Below are 18,237 nucleotides of genomic sequence, written 5' to 3'. Positions count from 1 at the left end.
GTTTGCCCCTGGCCCGCTCCATTTGCTGTTGACCCGCCGCCAACACCGCCTTTTCCTTCAATATTGAATTTTCCGCCATATTTGCTGGCCGGTCATTTTCATAACATTTCGGCGTCCTTTGTGAGATTTCGCTGGGTCATGTCATGATCCGTGGCCGGTGGCCAGAGGAGAGGCGAGGGGTGAGTAGAGTGGAGAGTAGATGTCAGGTCACGTTCGTATGATACTGGACCAGAGGAGCATAGTGTTGCACATCTAGACTCGTGTGATATATCTCCCTCTACAGCATGCATAAATATTAGTAGAAAACTTATTCCGCGAAAACCTTTGACGGCGATGAGCTCAGCATAAAGTTTGCATAACGAATGCACGACTTCTAAGCGATTGAGCACAGCCAAGAGGCCGAACACACGTCGGAACATTCACAATCAAACCATCGGAATAGTTCAACTCGAACCGTTTCCAGCGTCACTCCGCGCTCCATGCAGGCCAAGATCCGACTCTTCACCCCGTCCAGGAAGGCGACTCGCGGCACGGCATTACTCCACCGCCTGCTGCGCCGCCTCTGCCGCCACCGCGCCGCCACTCGTCGCCGCCGCGCCGCCGATGTCGCCCGGAGGCGGTGCCATGTCTCGGGCGCAAGCGCCGCGTCTGATGTTATCTGTCGGTCGCGAGCGAGCGGAGACACAACACAACGACACAACGCGCCGGGAGAGCCAGGAGCAGGGAGGGAGGGAAATATGGAGGCAATGGAGGGATACGAAGTGACAGAAAATAACTATAATTGGGCTCATGCCTGACGCCTCCGTGATCTAGACACTCTGTTGGCTGAGTAAAGGCCGATCGCCCACTGGTGGCAGTTCCTGCTCCTGGAACCACCCGCCACAGTGGGGTCACGACAGGAAAAAAAAAACAAAGAAGAACAAAAAAAAATTGTTGAGACCATGACCGATGGTCCGTCCCCTTCGCTGTCTCGTCTCTGACTGTCCTATATCCCGCGCTCCCCTCGTGCCTCCCGCCCCAGCCCGCCCGCTCCGCTTATCTCTCTCCCTCCCACCGTCCCTCCCTCTCCCTCGCTCTCTCCGGCATCTGTCTGCCCTCGCCCAACGCCTCTTAGCCGGGGGGCCGCTAAGTTGCCATTGGGCTCATGCCTGACGCCTCCGTGATCTAGACACTCTGTTGGCTGAGTAAAGGCCGATCGCCCACTGGTGGCAGTTCCTGCTCCTGGAACCACCCGCCAAACCGAGGGATACGAAGTGACAGAAAATAACTATAATTATTTCATGTTATGATGTATGCGTAAATTGACACGACGCACGAAGCCTATCTTCCTTTTACTCCAATTAATTTCATACTTAATTATCTATCAAAAAAGCAAATCCTTGGTCACAGTCGATCGACTTCAGACAAAAATTAACCTAAAAATATCTCAGCAGTTTACCGAACTTCTCATTATTTTCGATGCCCGGACAGCGCCAGTTTCCCTGGTGAGACAGTTCCGAGGTGGCCAGCGCACGGGTGGTATGGTATGACACTTCGACAGTGTCACCGCGTGTCGAAGAGGCCGGGCTGTCCCGCTGACGCCGGGTTATGACAACAGCCGGCGCCGACAAGCGGCACGACCAGAATTCCAGGACGGATTACGACGTGTGCGGGAAAGGGCGACGACAGAGGGAGCAGGGAGAGGTGGAGAGGACTGGAAGAAACGAGACGGAAAGAGAGGTGAAGGAGGGACGGAGAGACGTGGAGAGGTGAGCTAGGGAGGGAGAGAAAAAGAACGATGAGAGAGAGAGAGAGAGAGAGAGAGAGAGAGAGAGAGAGAGAGAGAGAGAGAGAGAGAGAGAGAGAGAGAGAGAGAGAGAGAGAGAGAGAGAGAGAGAGAGAGAGAGAGAGAGAGAGAGAGAGAGAGATGCGGGGGTGGATAGAGGATGAGGGCCACGACAATTCAGAACGCATGTTCAGCAACGGTTTGTAAAATTCGTGAAGCTCGTTCTCAGTCTGACACGTGAAACGTGTCACCTCTTTGTAGCTAGAGTTGCTACTGACCGTAACTCCCTCTCCGTGGAAGGAGTTGACTGTAAACTCCTCCGATCCTCGTCACCAGCTGTTCAGCGCCACAGTTCGACAGCTGTGGCGCCTCGGAGGTGAGCAGTGCAAACAGTGCCACAGTTTTTACCACTCCTTCACGGCCCATCATGATACAAACACTGGTTATGTTGCCGGTCTAAACGGCACTTTATTATAATAACAAATACACATTTCGGATGTATATGAGTGCAGACCGCATAAAGATGCATCATTCATGACTGTTTACTGTCAGATTCTGATGGCTGCAACACCTCAGCAGTCGTGTAATATGTGCCATGCTCAGAACCAAATCTATTTTTCATGTTACTGCCAAGATAAGACCCATTACAACACCTCCTATTGCTGATAAGTCATAACTTTTGTCACCAGTTATTGTATTTGCATAGGAGTTTTGTATTCAGCGGCGTCCGCCCTTTTCATAAAACCCGGCCAACCGTTGTCCTACGCTAGTGTTTCACTCAGGAACCTTGCATCCATTCCAGGATAATGCATATAGAGTCTGAAAGTAAAACGGAAATGTTTCTAAGACAGCACGTCCCCACAGCACTTTCATGCACGTCGTCACGCTCACATATGACCTTAGCTGGGCACTGGGGCGCTAAGCATTAGTCGAAGCGAGTAACCTTCTAGATAGCAGCCATAACAACGGTCAAAATGCGCACATAACAGGTCCAAGTTCCATGCAAATCGCCAAAGTTGGCCAGGTTCCCAGGTGGATCCGAAGCTCGACAGAGGCCGGCAAACCGTTTACCTCTGCTGAATGTGAACCAACGGTGACCCAATGGCGGACTAACCCAAGACTTTTGGACCAATGATGACCAAGTGTGACAAATTTCAGACATCCATCATCGGGTCTGTGCCACCGGAAAGGCGAGGCAAAGGCACAGAAGAGCCGCCAATTTTATCCGGTCTCGTACCTTATTTCGGCCTATATCTAATGCATCGAGATATACCGTTTCCATCATTGAACGTGACGTCTGAGACCGGACACGTGGCACGTGTCACACGGCTCGTGTTCCGGGGAACGTGCCCCAGTCTGACGGCGCCTCTGAGCCGCTGACCCCAGTGACGTCACTGGTGACGTCACGGATGGTGCGGCAGATGGGACCACCCTGTCTCGGTCGGCGCTCGCGACAGATATCGATGGCCAGCAGATGCATTTTTTATGTCACGGTTTATGACCGTCCGATACTATCGGTAGGGTGGGTTCACACCTCGCTCTGCCGGGGTGGAGTCCCATTAGGGGGTCACTCCTCTCCCGTGAGGGGAGGGGAGACGGGGGAGAGGTGTCGCCGCCGCCGACGGGCGCAGTCTGTCGGCGCTCATACATAGTCGATGGGGAGGGGCGCGGCCGGAGCGGGACGACCTCAGGAGGACGGCGGCCAGCCGACCGGCCCGGCAGCTCCGAGGCTCTCCCTCCAACCCGAACTCTCCTCCCTTCTCCTCTCCCTCCGACCGAGCTTCCCATATAGCAGGGTCAGCTCATACACTTCCCGTCGCGGTACAGTCCTGCCCACCCACGCAGCCAAGCACACACACACGGGCCCCGCGTGTCTCCCGAGACGCGGCTGTCGTCGACCCGGCAGGTGCGCCCAGCGACAAGGGACCACAGCACCGACCGGTGGCGCCTCTGGTGGCGGTCACGCGAAACACACCCGACGACGGAACGAGTCTTCCGGACGTGCAGCATGCTTCATCTTTTCTCAGAACGGAGACATGAGACAGGGGCAAACCGCCTTCCCGCTAGCGTCGCACTATACCCATTGGGATTGGTAAAATTCATTTGGCTCGTCGCTTAGGGGCGTCGTAAAGCGCGCTCTGTCGCCTGCCGCTGGGCCGGTCCCGTATCCGCCGACTGGCTTGCAAGAGACGACAGTAAATCAAACACTGGGTCGTGCTGCATCGCTCTGCAGCTGCGTATTAAGCGACAATCAGCCGGCGAATAAGCGCACGTTAAAGCGTCATTAATCTGATCGTGGTGCTCGGCTCCCGGGGGAGGTCGCACCGGCACCAGGGCGCGCGGCCTGCTCTCGCCCTAATAATTGCCAAATCTCTCGCCGGCCGGAGCCAGCAGTGAAAACAGAGCATCATTAATAAAACATGTCGGACGCTATCCAGCCGGCCATCTTGACGGAGCCGACGCCGGCCTGATATTAATAAGCGCCGAGAGAGCATCGCCGTCGACGCCGAGACCTGAGTCGTCGTTGCCGACGGCGGCTGACGATGACGGATGACGGAGCGACGACACCCGTCAGCGGGCGACAATGGCGCGGCGCGCGCCGCCGTGGCCAGCGCCGCGCCAGCTGAGGGTGGCCCTGGGACAGCGGGTCGAGCGGTCTGCTCACGTCACTGACCGGCCGAAACACGGTCACTGGCGCGGCGGAGACACGACAGACGGCAGAGACATTACGGGTCGCCGAGACACGGCGGAGACACAGCAGACTGTAAAGACTCGTCACAGACTCGGAGGATGACGGAGGGTGGAGCGGAGGAGACGAGGTAGCATGTAACCAAGACACGGAGAATTCGTGATTCCACACCTTCCGTCTTGGAGACAGGTAAGTGACACGACATCTGCCTTCATCAATCGATTTTTGAGCGTCGCAAGGCGCAATCAAATTAAAAACTAGTACAACTCCTGATGACTGCTGGACGATGACTGCTGAAGCAGCTGACAATGCTCGACTCCCCAACAGAACATACAACCGCTACCGACTCAAACCAACGCCGCATCCCTGATGCTCTATCCTAGCGGGATCCCCACCTGTTCCTACCGCTAAACGGTTCGCTCGTGCCGGTAGTGGCACCCCGCAGAGCTGCACAGCGCCCTGTCAATGGCTCTGAGCGAACGCATACCAATGGGACGCCTTGCAGGGCTGTTCAGTCATCCGATCGCGACTGGATGACAGCTGCCGGCGCCGCCGGTCGCATACTGATGGTGAGCCCGGGCCATTTGTGTCCGCAGTCGCCAGGACACGTCATTTGGCGCTGGCTGGTGAGAGGGCGGTGAGAGGGGGTGAGAAGGTGGGTTGGGGGATGAGCGGGTGGTTGAGGGTGGGTGAGCGAGGATGAGCGCTTTGGTGGGGATGAGTGAGGTGAGCGGATTGGGTGGGGTGGTGAGAAGTGGTGAGCAAGGATGAGTTGTGGTGAGCTGGGTGGTTAGGGGAGGGCTAAGTGGATGTGCAGCCACACAGGTGGCGAAAATTGCGAGTTGGATGGTGAGTGGATAGTGAGCTGGAAGTGAGCGTGCTGTGAGCGAGGGCGAGCGGCGGTGAGCGGTCGTGTTGAATATGCACACACCGCGCTGCTGGCATCCACCGTCTCTAATGTCTGTGACAGCGGCGTCGGCAGCCGCGCGGCGCCACCGCATGGAACGTCCGGTGCTCCGACTTCGGTTAGGTTTATTGAGATGGCCACTTAGCGATTACGGTTACTCTGGCGCGTCGCCGGGGCTGCGGAGGCCTTCGGAGGTGCACGGTACTGGGGAGCACACCTGACGTCATCACTCCCCCTCCCTCTGACCCGAGCTGAACCCCGCCCCTGTCGGGTGACGGACGACATTGGTCGGGCGTCATCACATCGTCACCTCGGCAGCCGTTTCGCAGCGGGCGGCGTGCACCGGGCCGGGATAAGCCGCGCTAACGTCCGCGGCACGCCGTGTTCAAGGCGGAGGGAGGCAGGGACTGGCTCAATCTCAGCTCAATCCTGGGCCCGACCCGTGCAGGCTCAGTCTCCTGAGTGGAGCAGGGTCGGCCTGGTACGGCTCTGTTGATCAGGAGCAGCCCATGGGGCATCGGCGACATTCTAATGAAGGTATGGAGTATGGACCGTCGAAGCTGCGCCAGGGTTCTGCCCCAAACGAGGCGCTATTGCCTGGTGACTGTGCTGAGAAAACTCGTGTTTTCTGCGCCTAAAACGGCTTCTGGGTATTTCCCCACCAGTACATGGATTTGGTGTCTCCGATGCACATTCTTCAGCCTTGAACACATTTCTCCAACCTTCCCTATACTGCCCTTGCCTCTCTATCTCCTTCTTTCCTTCTCCCCGCGCCTTCAGCTCTCACTCCCACCTCTCACCGATACGGGTGCATTGTTCGCCGGCGGGCGGTATTTCGGGAGCGGGCCACGGAATCACCTCCGTCACCACTCGGCACATGGGCCGCGTCAGGAGACGGTCTTTTGCAGACCAGCGGAGGCTCTCCACATCACCTCAACAGTGCGACGGAAGCACCTCAGCACAGGCAGCAGCCAGATCAGCGGCTCAAAAATGGATTAAAGATGTGTGGTATATGAAGAAAAAGTATAAACTGTCTATTTTGTAAAGTTTAACAGCCCAAACGTCGATGAACTTCAATTATACCTATCCTCACTCGAGCCTCAGTCTATCTTTGCCACGCGTACTAGCCTCAGCCTATCCCAGCGTGATACCCAGACCCCCGCGGACGGAGGAGCGGATAGGTATGACCCCAGTCTTTGCTGTCTGCGGGTAACCAGAGCCGTGGGTCTTGTGTCTGGCACGCACCGTGCCGGACAGGGTGTCTGAGAAACGGCGTGCCTTTGGCTCTGACCGACTGACTGACCGGCTGACGGTCAAATTTGACCCACAGATGGAGGAGAATGGGAGAACGGTCAGGGACAGTGTGCCGGTGCACTGCCTAACGGAAATATTGGGTGGTAACCAACATCTTGGAGATAGCAGATGATAAACAAGAATGACCTGTCGGAGAATCAAATGGTCGGTTTGGCGTCAGGTCTACTCAGCGACCAACCCGGGGCAGGGATGGCCAACTCTCAGCCAACGAATTTTTTGTATTCAAAAAGGGATGTGAAATTTGACTCGCTTAGTACGGTGCCACAGCCTCCCTGATTTACTGTTTATCATAATCGCTGTAATATGATTTGACTTATTTTTAAACATATAAAGCGTTTTGGTATAAAAAACGATTAATTATGCCATGCCATGTCAAAATTCAACTTGATATCGCCGACTCCAAGAAAGAAACTATTTAAATGAAAAAAATGATTATTTATGAACAGGAAGAAGGTTGTTTTACGGCGTTTCAATATCACATTGCCGTTTTCAATCGGGTTCTGAATATGTGTGATTCACTTCCAACAAATGTCTCGCCCCCTCAGCAGGCGTGTTTTACTTTCTGCATACTAACGGGACGGCAACAAAGGGTAAGGACTACAGTGGGAGGCGGGGCTGAGGGTAGATGTATGACAGGTGGTCACATGAAGCATCTGTATACCGATCACCCCACGCACCTGTGTGATGGAAATAGGCGAGTCTCATGTGACAACTAGAGCCATGTCATGCGACCACAGCATAGATGTGCTGAAGGGACAGCCTGTTCATTGTTCAGCTTAGTAACAGGCTATTGAATAGGACACTGATCTTGATGAATTTGAAGGGTTTCGAACACACCAGTTTTACATTTTGCTATCGAGGAAGAAAGCTGATAAAATATTTCATAGTCCCATGGGCGGATTTAAAGTGCGCGCAACGATGACCTAAGCAAATAACGTTTGTCGAACCTTTCAAACATGAACATAGAAATAAATAAATAAAAATAAAATAAATAAATAAAATGCTAAATAAAGTGACGCTAAAAATTCTGTCTTGTAGTTAAATTGATGCAGTATTGAAATAAATTTGGTTAAATTGAATTTGAATGTCTGGAATAAATGGACCGGTTTATATATGACAAACGCAGTCTTCCGTTACAAGTTTGAGAAGTTTTGCAATCATTTACTTCTTATTCATTAGCCGATGTTTGAGTGATGAAAATACTGTATGGTGCACTATTCGTTGCATTTCCTATTTGATCTCTGATACTCAAACTTTGAAGAGGCAGCTTATGTTTGGCGACAACTTCTGCATACAATAAACCCACACACGGTGAACCAGCTCGTCCAACTTTCTCAGAAGTGCTCTCCGGCGGTGGTTTCTTCCCTCCCACCTTCGAGGGTCGACAGGATATGTTCGATGAGTCACGTTTTACGCGATGAAGAAGTGCAAACAGCGAGTCCCGGCCAGGCAGCGAGCAAATATGGCTTTCATCATTTCATTTGAGCTCTTGGACGAGTCCTGCGGCTTCTCACAGCGTGCCGGCTTCCCCGCACGGTACAGCGGTGGCTGTAGCCGAACTCGTGGTGGACAACGCTGAACGTTAGACAGCATATTGGACTGCGGTGGACAGTGCAATGGACAATGGACACTGGACACTGGGCAGAAGTGGACAACAGTGGATGGAATGGACAGCGTTCATACTCACAGCCTAGATCCAGCACACAACACAGCGAATGTGTACTCTGCTGACACTTTCTGAGGTGCCTGACCTCTGTTGACACTAAACTTGACACCCCTGCAGTGCATGACCTCTGATGACGCATCCCATCCTCTCTGACCTCTCTGATGACACCTTTATGACATGAGACATCCTTGACAGCCCGCCGTGGCTCAGCGTCGGCCGTATGTAGATGTGAGTGGTCATAATATGGCCCTGTATAATACAATGAATATGACGGCCGGTCCGACGCCTATCTCCCGTGTCAACGACACAAGAAAATGGACAAACCGTGTATGATCACTGGCATAAAGTGGCGGCGGCCGGCCGGGCGCGGGGTGGGGGAGGGAGGGGAGGGGCAGAGTTGGGTATCGGGTGATTTTAGTGAGTGCCGTGCACATGCACAGAGCCACTCAATGTGAGAAAAAGCCCGTCCTGCTCAAGGCTAGCCGACTTGTGCAGGATGGCGGCAGTAAACAGCAATTTGGCGTCCATCTGCTGGGGCCATTAAATTCTTCGTGACAGCGTGCATTCACACTGTGGTCGGTAGTGCTTAGCCCGTCTGGCTGACCCGACCTGCCTCGTTATCCGTGCCGTTCTGGGAAGCCCAGCCGAGTGGCTCGTGATGCAGAGCTGTGGTCGGGCCCGACAGAGTGCAGTCTCAGCGTCCGGGCCGGGAGCACTGCTGTGACAGCACAATATGCCAGCACCAGTAATTGGAATCAGAAACATAAGTAAGGAGCTCATTTGATGGACGACGCTGGTATGATAATGTTCAATGCTGCTGGTGATAGCTGATATTTTAGCCGAAAACTTGTAGCAGATGCAACATTTCCCCTTAGCAGACTCGCATCACCTCAGCAGAATCACAAATCTCATTTTTAGATTGCAATGCATACGCATAGGTATCTGTAAGTTTGTGAAACACCTTTGTTGTGTTTGATTTCATGGTGTTGTTTTATGATAAGCGGCTGCCAGCATACATAACTAATTAATTGCATAATTTGACTGAACTCGATGCTATGTTGTGAATACCTTAAAAAATACCTTAACTCAATCTAGAAAGTGTTTGTTGTACTCGTATCATGCATCTCATTTGATTTTTTTTATCTACATTTGCAGATATTGCAAAGGAGCTTTTAATCATACTTTTAATCATCTTTTAATCATACTTTCTAAGTTCTATCCAACATCCATATCTTGTCTTATTTTAAAATATGAGACGAAAATGCAAGCTGTGCCTCCATCTTTGTTATAGAGGGTTAAAACAATTGTTGATTCAAACGGTGAGTCATCGTCTGTTAATTGCAAAATTTAGGTACGCTTTTCTGTAAAAAAGTTGAATTTATTAATGTTTTATCATTCTGGGAAAGACTTAAATAGAACTTGAATGGAAATAAGAAGCCAAGAAACGGTAACAACCATTGCAGCAGCTTCTAATGACATCCTGACCATCTGGATCAAATTTTTCAAAGCTTTTGTCGGACAGAGAAGGTAACACTGCTTAAAATTTGCTCAAATGAATTATATTCATTAGGGAAGGTGAATAAAAACTTCATCTGCACGGACGAATCAATCTTGCATTTTTGCTACGATTTTAGATACTAAAAAATGTAATAAGGCCACAGCTATTGTTGAAGCTGAGTGATAGCTGTTCAAAATTGCATCTATCCAATTAAATTAGGCACGCAAATTAAGTCATCAAGTATATTCGAATTCATGTTACCCAACGACATAGGTGTGCAAAAGCTTTTTATAAACTGAAAAGTGAGGCCTTACAAACATTACTGGACATCAATAAAACAGATAGACGGAAAAGAACTCAACAGAATCACAATGCTCCTCCAGCTGCACAAGTTTGACGGTTGCTGGTCGCCTTTCTTAGATAGGGAATACCTTTCATTGACGTTAAATAAAACTGATGGTTTTTATTTTTCTTGTCTTATTTCTGCGATGGCCGTATTTATAGCACCAGTAAACATAACATTCAAGACGCTGTAGATGTCCCAACAATTCTTTCATGTCAAGTAACGTCAATCATGTTATGTTCATGTGAGGATAATGTGAGAAATCGCAACAGAATGCACACCTTTTTTGTTTCAACTTTGCGTCACATTTTGTCAAATCACCATAGCTCATTACAGCAAACTAGGCTTCATGTGACATCGTAAAAAAGTGACCGTCAACTTAGTGATGCTTTGCTATGACTGAGAGACGTTAAAGCAACCCTCTTATGATCCGGGAATGTGTGTACTTCTGAATGTAACGTCGAAGGGATATGCGATTTGCAATGTCTAGATAAAATAAAATGGTTTGATTAGACTAAATATAATAGAAATACAGCATTATGTCCCATAGATCGCGTTCAGATTTCGACCTAGATCACAACAATGGTAATGACAAAAATATGAGTGTGTCTTTTCATAAAATTTCTGGCCAGCAGCGCGAAACCGCCCGATAAGCATGAAGGAGTAACTAATCAAATGTTAATATTTTGACTGATATTTGCAGATTAGCCGTTGCACATGAAATGGGGTGCATTTGCATACATAATCACATACGTCAGTAGATAATTTATTTCGCATTATTTCCAATGTCATATTCCTCGACAAATATTCACTTTGAGAGTTTATAGATGCCTGATCCATCTAGGGAGAATGACTATCTAGCAGTGGCAGCTCTTCATCGAATGATCTAATGGGATAAGATTGGTTTTGGTATGATAACACATAGCCGAGAGCACTCCACACGCGGATCACACTCAGTTGAAATAGGACGGACGCAACAGCTTTGCCCGTTTTCCAATCAGCAATAAACATCCGTATGACTCGATGCTAAATCCCTTCAATATATATGTGGCATGATGTTTTTTTTTAATAAAACAACACACATAATTGTAAGAGATTGGCTGAATACACACTTGTCCATGTCGGAATGAAATTCATATTTCTCATCATATTGCCAGCATCAAAAATGGAAAGGCGATTCAGTCTACTCTTTCAAATCCAACGCTTTCCTGTCATTCAAAAACTAATAATGCCAACTCATGATGCTTGCAAAAAAGATCATTGCCTGCATTTGTGCTAACAGTTTTTAATCATACAGTATCATACAGCATCAAGCTTTCAGCAGTTATGGAAATGTTTTCAGACTAATAAACTAACATCATTTACTTTTCTGATGGTTGTATTTGGGAGGCTTTCCAGAAGTTTTCCAGCATCCACACGAAAATAAGGAGGCATCAGTCATAATTCGCAAACCGTTCATAGCACACGTAGATATAATGAAAAAGATATTCCAATCCAATCCGATTTGCCTCCCGGCAGCTCAACCAGCAAGCTGATGTTTGGAGGGTTTGTAATGGTTCAGTTTTTCAGCGGCGGACCAGCGACAACACACCCAGATCGGCCTCTCAAATCGTGTACGGAATCTGTCAACATCGCATCACATCACACATCCACAGGCACGTCATCACATCAGCGACCGCATGCTGTGACGGCAGCTCCGACGGCGTCCCGGCCGGCCCGACCGTCCCCTCACCGGCATAAAGTCCGGCCTCGGGTACTCACCATTGCCCAGTGGCAGATCCGGCGGCTCCTCCGAGTCCAGGTGGCGGATCGGGCGCGCCTGCTTCCGCCGCGACATGACCCGACCTCGGTGACCCCGCCTGACCCGGCCCGACTGTCCGTGTGTGCTCGGCTCGGCTCGCTCGGGCGGCTGCCGGCGGCCGCTGCTGCTCTGAGACACTGCCTCCGCGCCGGCCGGCCGACTACTGAGCCGACCGGCGCCACCGCCGCGCGCCGCCGCCCGCCCGCCGGCCGCCGCCGAATCGCAGCGCAGGTAATATCATATCATATCGCGGGGGGCGGAGCCTCGGCCCATAACCTGTCATAACGCAGATGATAAGCGGCCGGCCAGGTGAGTGGGAGGCGCCTGGCGCCGGTCCGGGCGGCCGATAGGTCGGCGGCGGCCGCAGTGGACTGCCCACCGATATGAATTGCAGGCGCGGCGGAGCTGGGCCGGGCTCGATGGTGGGCCGGTCAGTGGGTGGCGGGAGGGGCGGCCGCCGCCGCTGACGGGCCGCCGCCGGAGCCGCGGTCGGGGGTCCGGTCGGCGCTGCGAACTGATGCCCCCGGCCCGCGGGTGTGATGGGAAGGTGTTGAGCGGGCCGCGTCAGTCTCAGCGGCTCAGCTCCGGCGCTGCCGGCGCTGCGGCAGCGGCCAGGATCGAGCGGTGGCCTTAGTGCAGGTTAGGAGCCGGGCCGGGCCGAGCCGCCGCCGGGCACGGTATAAATAGATGCACTCCCGGCCGCCGGCCGACGGACCATGGAAACGATTGTCTTGTCTCGCCGACTGAGGGTGGCACGGCCTAGCACGTGGAGGCAGAGCCAGCCAGCGCACCGGCGTGCGGTCAATGAACGGGGCCGGGGAAAAGGCCACATCACAAACCAGAAAAGCTGTCACATTACAACAAGATGGCATGGTGGCTATAGCAACGCTAAGCTTGTTCGGGAGTGATTTCATAATACAAATATTTAAGCTGACAACTAAATACTTAAGGCTTATCTTGTAGGCTGCGTTGAGCCTGATAAAAAGAATAATACAATTATTGACGAAGTGTCATTTCTAATCTTCCTCAGGTAAATTACCTATAGTAATTCGTATTCGTTTTGGGCTACACTGGTTTAACCCTAGAACGCCTAGGGGGGGGGGGGTTGTATCAACCCCCCCCCTGAGGTTTTTTCGAAGTGCACGCTAAACGGCTTGTCGTAGCGGGCTGAAATTTTCAATACCCTCTGGGGCAACCTTTGCGCATCTTTCGCCGAAAAAAATTGATCGGGTCATGTCAGGTCACGGAGTTATGACGTCATAAGAGGTACAGCCTCCGGCCGGATTTTCACAAACTGAGTGCCAACGCCCGAGGTTTCCTGCCGGTGGTACGGACATCGGTTGATGGATCGTGATGAAACTTCCCATGCATGTTGGGGCAAGTATTGGCTATCATATGGTATAAGAAATTTGACCGGGTCAGGTCAGGTCACGGATCTATGACGTCACAAGAGGAACAGCGTCCGGTACTATTTTTGAAAAGCGCCCGAACCACTATTTTGCTAATTCTTGTCACCTCAATGGGAATATGCAGCAATATTAGCTTCTATAGGGAGCAAATGGACCTCCCAAATCCAAAAATACAATCAGATTTCAAAAATTTAAATTTTGATTTTTCGAATTTCTGCCGTCGACTGTGACCTTGCCGACTTCCGGCGCTCCCAACGCGCCATTTTTAGAGCTAGGGAAACGAAATACATACCAAACGATAGAGAATTGATCAAGGAACACGATAGTGAAGGTTTCAAGTCGATATCTCCCACCGTTTTGCCGCAATCGCCGCCGAAAGTTGAATAAAGTCTTTTTTCCGAAAATTTGACCTTTGACCGGTCAAAAGTAGGTCAAATGTTGACCTAGGACCAAAAAATATACCACCAATCGCGAGATCTCGTTGAGAGCAATCCGTTGGTTTTTTCCGCTAAGCTCTACGACCTTCCGTTTCGAAACGCCAGGGGGGGGGGGTCGTAACAACCCCCCCCCTGGTCGTTCGTGTTATGAGAAATGGCCTGGTCGTGCGAGGGTTAATTAAAACAAGTTTTACCTCAGTGTAGCCCGAAACGAATACGAATTACAATAATAAAATTCAGCCAATCCCATCCAACAATATGTTTGTCGTAATGATTATATCACAGCATCGTCATCATCGGCTCGGTCGTCTGGTCTGACCGCGGCGGCAACCTCAAAGTTTCTCAGCCTCGCCTTCCGTCAGCACCTTGTTTGACAAGAATGACTCTTTCCTCATAGCGTAATGCGTTCCAGCCAAGGCAAATAATTACCAAACTGAGAGCAAACGCGCCTGAGCGGAGTGGCGGCCGGCGGCAGTCGGACCGTTAGCAGCTCTGCGACGGCCGCTGAACTGGAGAAATCAGCCAACGGATAGAGGAAAAGCTATGGTCCACATCCTGGCGTTGGGCATCCTCCGTCGATTCTGTAATCATTAATCTCTTGGTGTCGAATTATGTCTCACAGCACATCATGTTTATTTTCACTAGTGTTTTTTTTGCTCACCAGGTTTTTTTACTTTTATTTGATTAAAAGTGTGGATGAATCTCTGCGCGCTGTTTTTCCGCCATTATATTTTTGTTGCAAAAATTCTACTGAACCCTTAGCTATTGCCAGACCAATTTTCGCTTTCAAGTCATAACTGGCAGGTCTGTACCGCTCGTCTCAGTTGGTCTATGTATTCCATCCGTCATTTCAATCGATCCTCCGGAATGACTCATTTCGTCCCGTCATTCCGTCCCGTCATTCCGTCCCGTCATTTCGTCCCGTCATTCCGTCCCGTCACTCCGTCCCGACTCCCGTCAGGTAGTTCGGGAGCACGAAGCAGCCCGAGGATGTTTACTTTACATGCACCCTGGGCTGGTGGGTTTCCGCCATAAAAACCAAAGCCAAAGCCAAAAGCCAATCAGACCAAAGCAAACCACATTTTACTTGTCGCTATGGACGATGGTATAGCGATAGGTTTAATGAAGCGCCGAGAAGATGATGCAACTGCTACTGACAACAGAGGAAGAAACTCAGGTCATGAATGTCCCAAATGTTAAAAATGCAATATTTTGGTATTTAAGAACATATGGATCTAAAGCTGCTCGCAATTTTAAAACCTATTATTATGATTATTCTCTATCAGCTAGAACAAGAGTTTATCACGTGTATGAAAAATAACCTCTTGCTCATATCTGAAGGAATTAAAAAATTAAAGACCAATATATATTCGGGCGTGGCTTCCTCAGTGGTACAGTGTTACAATGGAACACTGTTACAATGGAACACAATGTTGTTCCATTGTAACACTGTACCACTGAGGAAGGGCCACGCCCGAATATATATTGGTCTTTAATTTTTTAATTCCTTCAGATATGAGCAAGAGGTTATTTTTCATACTCGTGATAATCTTATCAAATATGCTCAACTCAACGTTTCAATACCTAGAACAAGAGTTGCCGTAATTTGTGTCTATAAGCTAAGATGCATATTGCAAGCCTACTACTCCGTAAAAATCGTCACTAAGTCTCGGCTGTTTTAACCCTCGCATGTGTGCGGCGTTTGCCAGCTTCTAATGTGTGTGTGTGGGGGGGGGGGGGGTCGGTTGGACCCCCCTTGCCGTTTGGCCCCTGATCGAGCTAGAGCTTCGCGGAAAAACGAGCGTGTTGCCCGTGACGAGAGGAAGCCGATGATACCCAATGTTAAGGTCCTAGGTCATTGGTTGACCTTCCAGGTCAGGTCAATGACCCAAAGTCGGGAAAATCGGGACCTGTTAGAAAGTCGTAAAGTGTGGATGCAAAGAGGTTTTTCGGGGTGCTGATCACGAATATCGTGTTAGTTTTGATCACAGATGATGTCTTTAATCATTTAGACCAGGTCGGGTCAGGTCAGGTCAGGTCAACCTGTAGGCGTCGTGACGGGTATTCGTAGTACGTGTCAACCGCCTCTGACAGCTTCGTAACATGTTACGAAGTCACCAAAACTACTTCGTAAATGTTCAAATGGCTGCTAAATTTGAATTCAGCTCCAAAAACTAGCCTAGAAACATGTAAAACTCGAAAAAGTGAACCGAGGTCACCCGAGGTCTGGGTCACCAAAGGTCAATGACCTGACCTGACCTTCAGGTGACCTTGACACCCACCCTAATGCATGGGAGCAGCATCAAATCACATGTTCGAACGTTTGAAACCACGAAAAGATTGCAAACGCGCGGCTAATGCGAGCCGACATACGCGGAATCGCGATTCCAGCCAAACATGGTCTCCGAAAAGAGGTCACAGGTCAAAGGTCATTGCGTTCAGGGTCATGAAATTTTCAGGGAAGGTGTAAAATTGATCAATGCGAGGGTACTGAAAGTTTCGTTGCGATCGGCCGCTTTTTACGTGAGTTATTTGCGAAAAACCATGGGGGGTCCATCCGACCTCCCCTACCGGCGAGGGTTAATTCATCTCACCTGTTAACCTCTCCCTCATTCTCTTTTCCTTGTGTCACCAATCCTGGCCATCCATTAACGTCCCTTCGTCACCTCTCTCTCTCTCTCTCTCTCTCTCTCTCTCTCTCTCTCTCTCTCTCTCTCTCTCTCTCTCTCTCTCGCACTTCCTCTTTCCTCCTGCCGTACATCAGGAAGTTTCCGTGTTGACTGCGTCAGTTGGCGCCATTTTTCACAACGCGCCCTATTGACACTCTAATGACGGCATTACTGGCTAATATGCCGATTAAGCAGGTGTACAAACAAATTTAACGACCTTGTTTTGAACCGTGTTTATGGTATCATGGATAATATGAGCTCATCGAGACATATATTGTTGCGTCTGTAATTGATGGGTGCCAGAGGCCGCTCATTCCCCACTCTCGCTCGTGCCCATTGCACTCTCTCATTCCACTCTTGCTCCCAGTCAGCTTTACCTTCTGTAGTCATCTAAGGTTGGCTTCTGTCTTCGATTTTTTGTAGGATCCTTTTCCCTTTTCAATTTACCTATTACACCTAAATCATATCTATTCATGTCATTGAAACTCATTTGGGTATTTCGCCTGTTTCCGTAAATTTTGATAGGTCATTGTTTTGTGCCTAAGCCCTCGTACCTAACTGAAATGAAATTTCAGACTAAACAGTTTACTGATTCCCGCTGTTCTTGTGCTTGAGTCTCCTTGCCTAGTTCAGGGGTGACACAGCTATCTGTTTACCCATCCGTCACCATTGCAGCTTCACTCTAGAGTAACATGACGTGCTATCCATAATCCAATTCCACTCTACACCGGCCGTCAGAGGTAGCGCCACCGGCCTGTGCTCAGAAGCTGCAGAACTTCTAAAGGCTTGGCGCCGCAGGTGTTATAGCGATTTCTTAGGCAGGTTGCGGACTGTGCGCTGTGTTCAGAGGCGAAAGCTGGCTCAAAGAAGGAGTTGCTGCTGCTGACCAGTGTCCAGCTTACTACCCCAACACTTATGCCACTACCACCACCAATGTCACCAACATCACAGTGACCAATGCTCTTTGCCGCCTCTACCGACGCCACTGCCACTTCCCCGCCGACCTCCACCACTTCCCCACCTCCCTCCACCTCTTCCCCACCTCTAGACATCGCTTCCCTCATCTCTATCCACCACTTCCCCCATCTCTATCCAGCACTTCCTCCACCTCACACCGCTCCCCCACCTCTGCCACCGCCACCACCGTTTCTCAGCTCGTATCCACTAACTCCACCAAAGTCCAATCGGTGTCGGTTTATAAGCCGCGCCGTGTTCACCGCTGGCGACACTGTGATAAATCCTGACACGCGGACTACATACAGCGACAACGGTCCGCCGCGCGCGGCCCCCACCCCCACCACCGCCACCCCGCTCTGGGCCATTCCGGTCGGATATTACCCCAGCGCTACGTAGAGACGAGAGCAAACACTCCCAAAACAATATGACGCCCTTGGACCAACGATATTGCACTGGGGTGTAATAACGCTAGATTGCCCGTGTGGATATGGTCCGAAATATTTGAGTTCGGCCCTATGTCAACAGCGGGATTGCTGGTCGGCCGGCGGGTCGGTGCGGCCGGGTGGCGACGTGTGAAAAGCCGCCGCCGCCGGGCAAATAATGTGCGTACGGTGTTGTGTGGTGTGGTGCGTGAGCTGGGGTGGTCGCCCGGTGCTGTAAGCTGCGGTGTCGATCCCTGTGAGAACGGCGAAGTTTTAGTTCAATGGTTTGTACGACTTCTCATAGCATGCTACATAATCGTAATGAATAGATACTGCTCCGATATTGAAGAGGAGAAGGGT

At 50.6% G+C, this 18,237-nt stretch overlaps 1 protein-coding gene across 2 annotated transcripts in view; it reads right to left on the bottom strand.

The window, feature by feature from the left end:
• The window catches only part of LOC122368859 (homeotic protein spalt-major-like), a 60,751-nt gene extending 48,600 nt beyond the window's left edge, over window positions 1-12,151 (bottom strand). Inside the window, exon 1 of one of the 2 annotated variants that reach the window (XR_006254314.1) lies at window positions 11,944-12,144. Coding sequence is in view for 1 of the 2 variants with exons in the window: in XM_043343130.1 (XP_043199065.1) it covers window positions 11,944-12,019 (76 nt within the window). In the remaining variant the exon portion in view is untranslated. Of the gene's footprint in view, window positions 1-11,943 lie in introns of both variants that reach the window. The other variant, XM_043343130.1, reaches the window with a different exon arrangement.
• Between the last annotated feature and the right edge of the window lie 6,086 nt (window positions 12,152-18,237).

This window comes from Amphibalanus amphitrite, unplaced genomic scaffold (assembly GCF_019059575.1).
Source record: "Amphibalanus amphitrite isolate SeventyFive unplaced genomic scaffold, NRLGWU_Aamphi_draft 000983F_arrow, whole genome shotgun sequence".
NCBI classification, from domain to species: Eukaryota; Metazoa; Arthropoda; class Thecostraca; order Balanomorpha; family Balanidae; genus Amphibalanus; species Amphibalanus amphitrite.
This window is presented reverse-complemented; position numbering and strand designations above follow the sequence as displayed.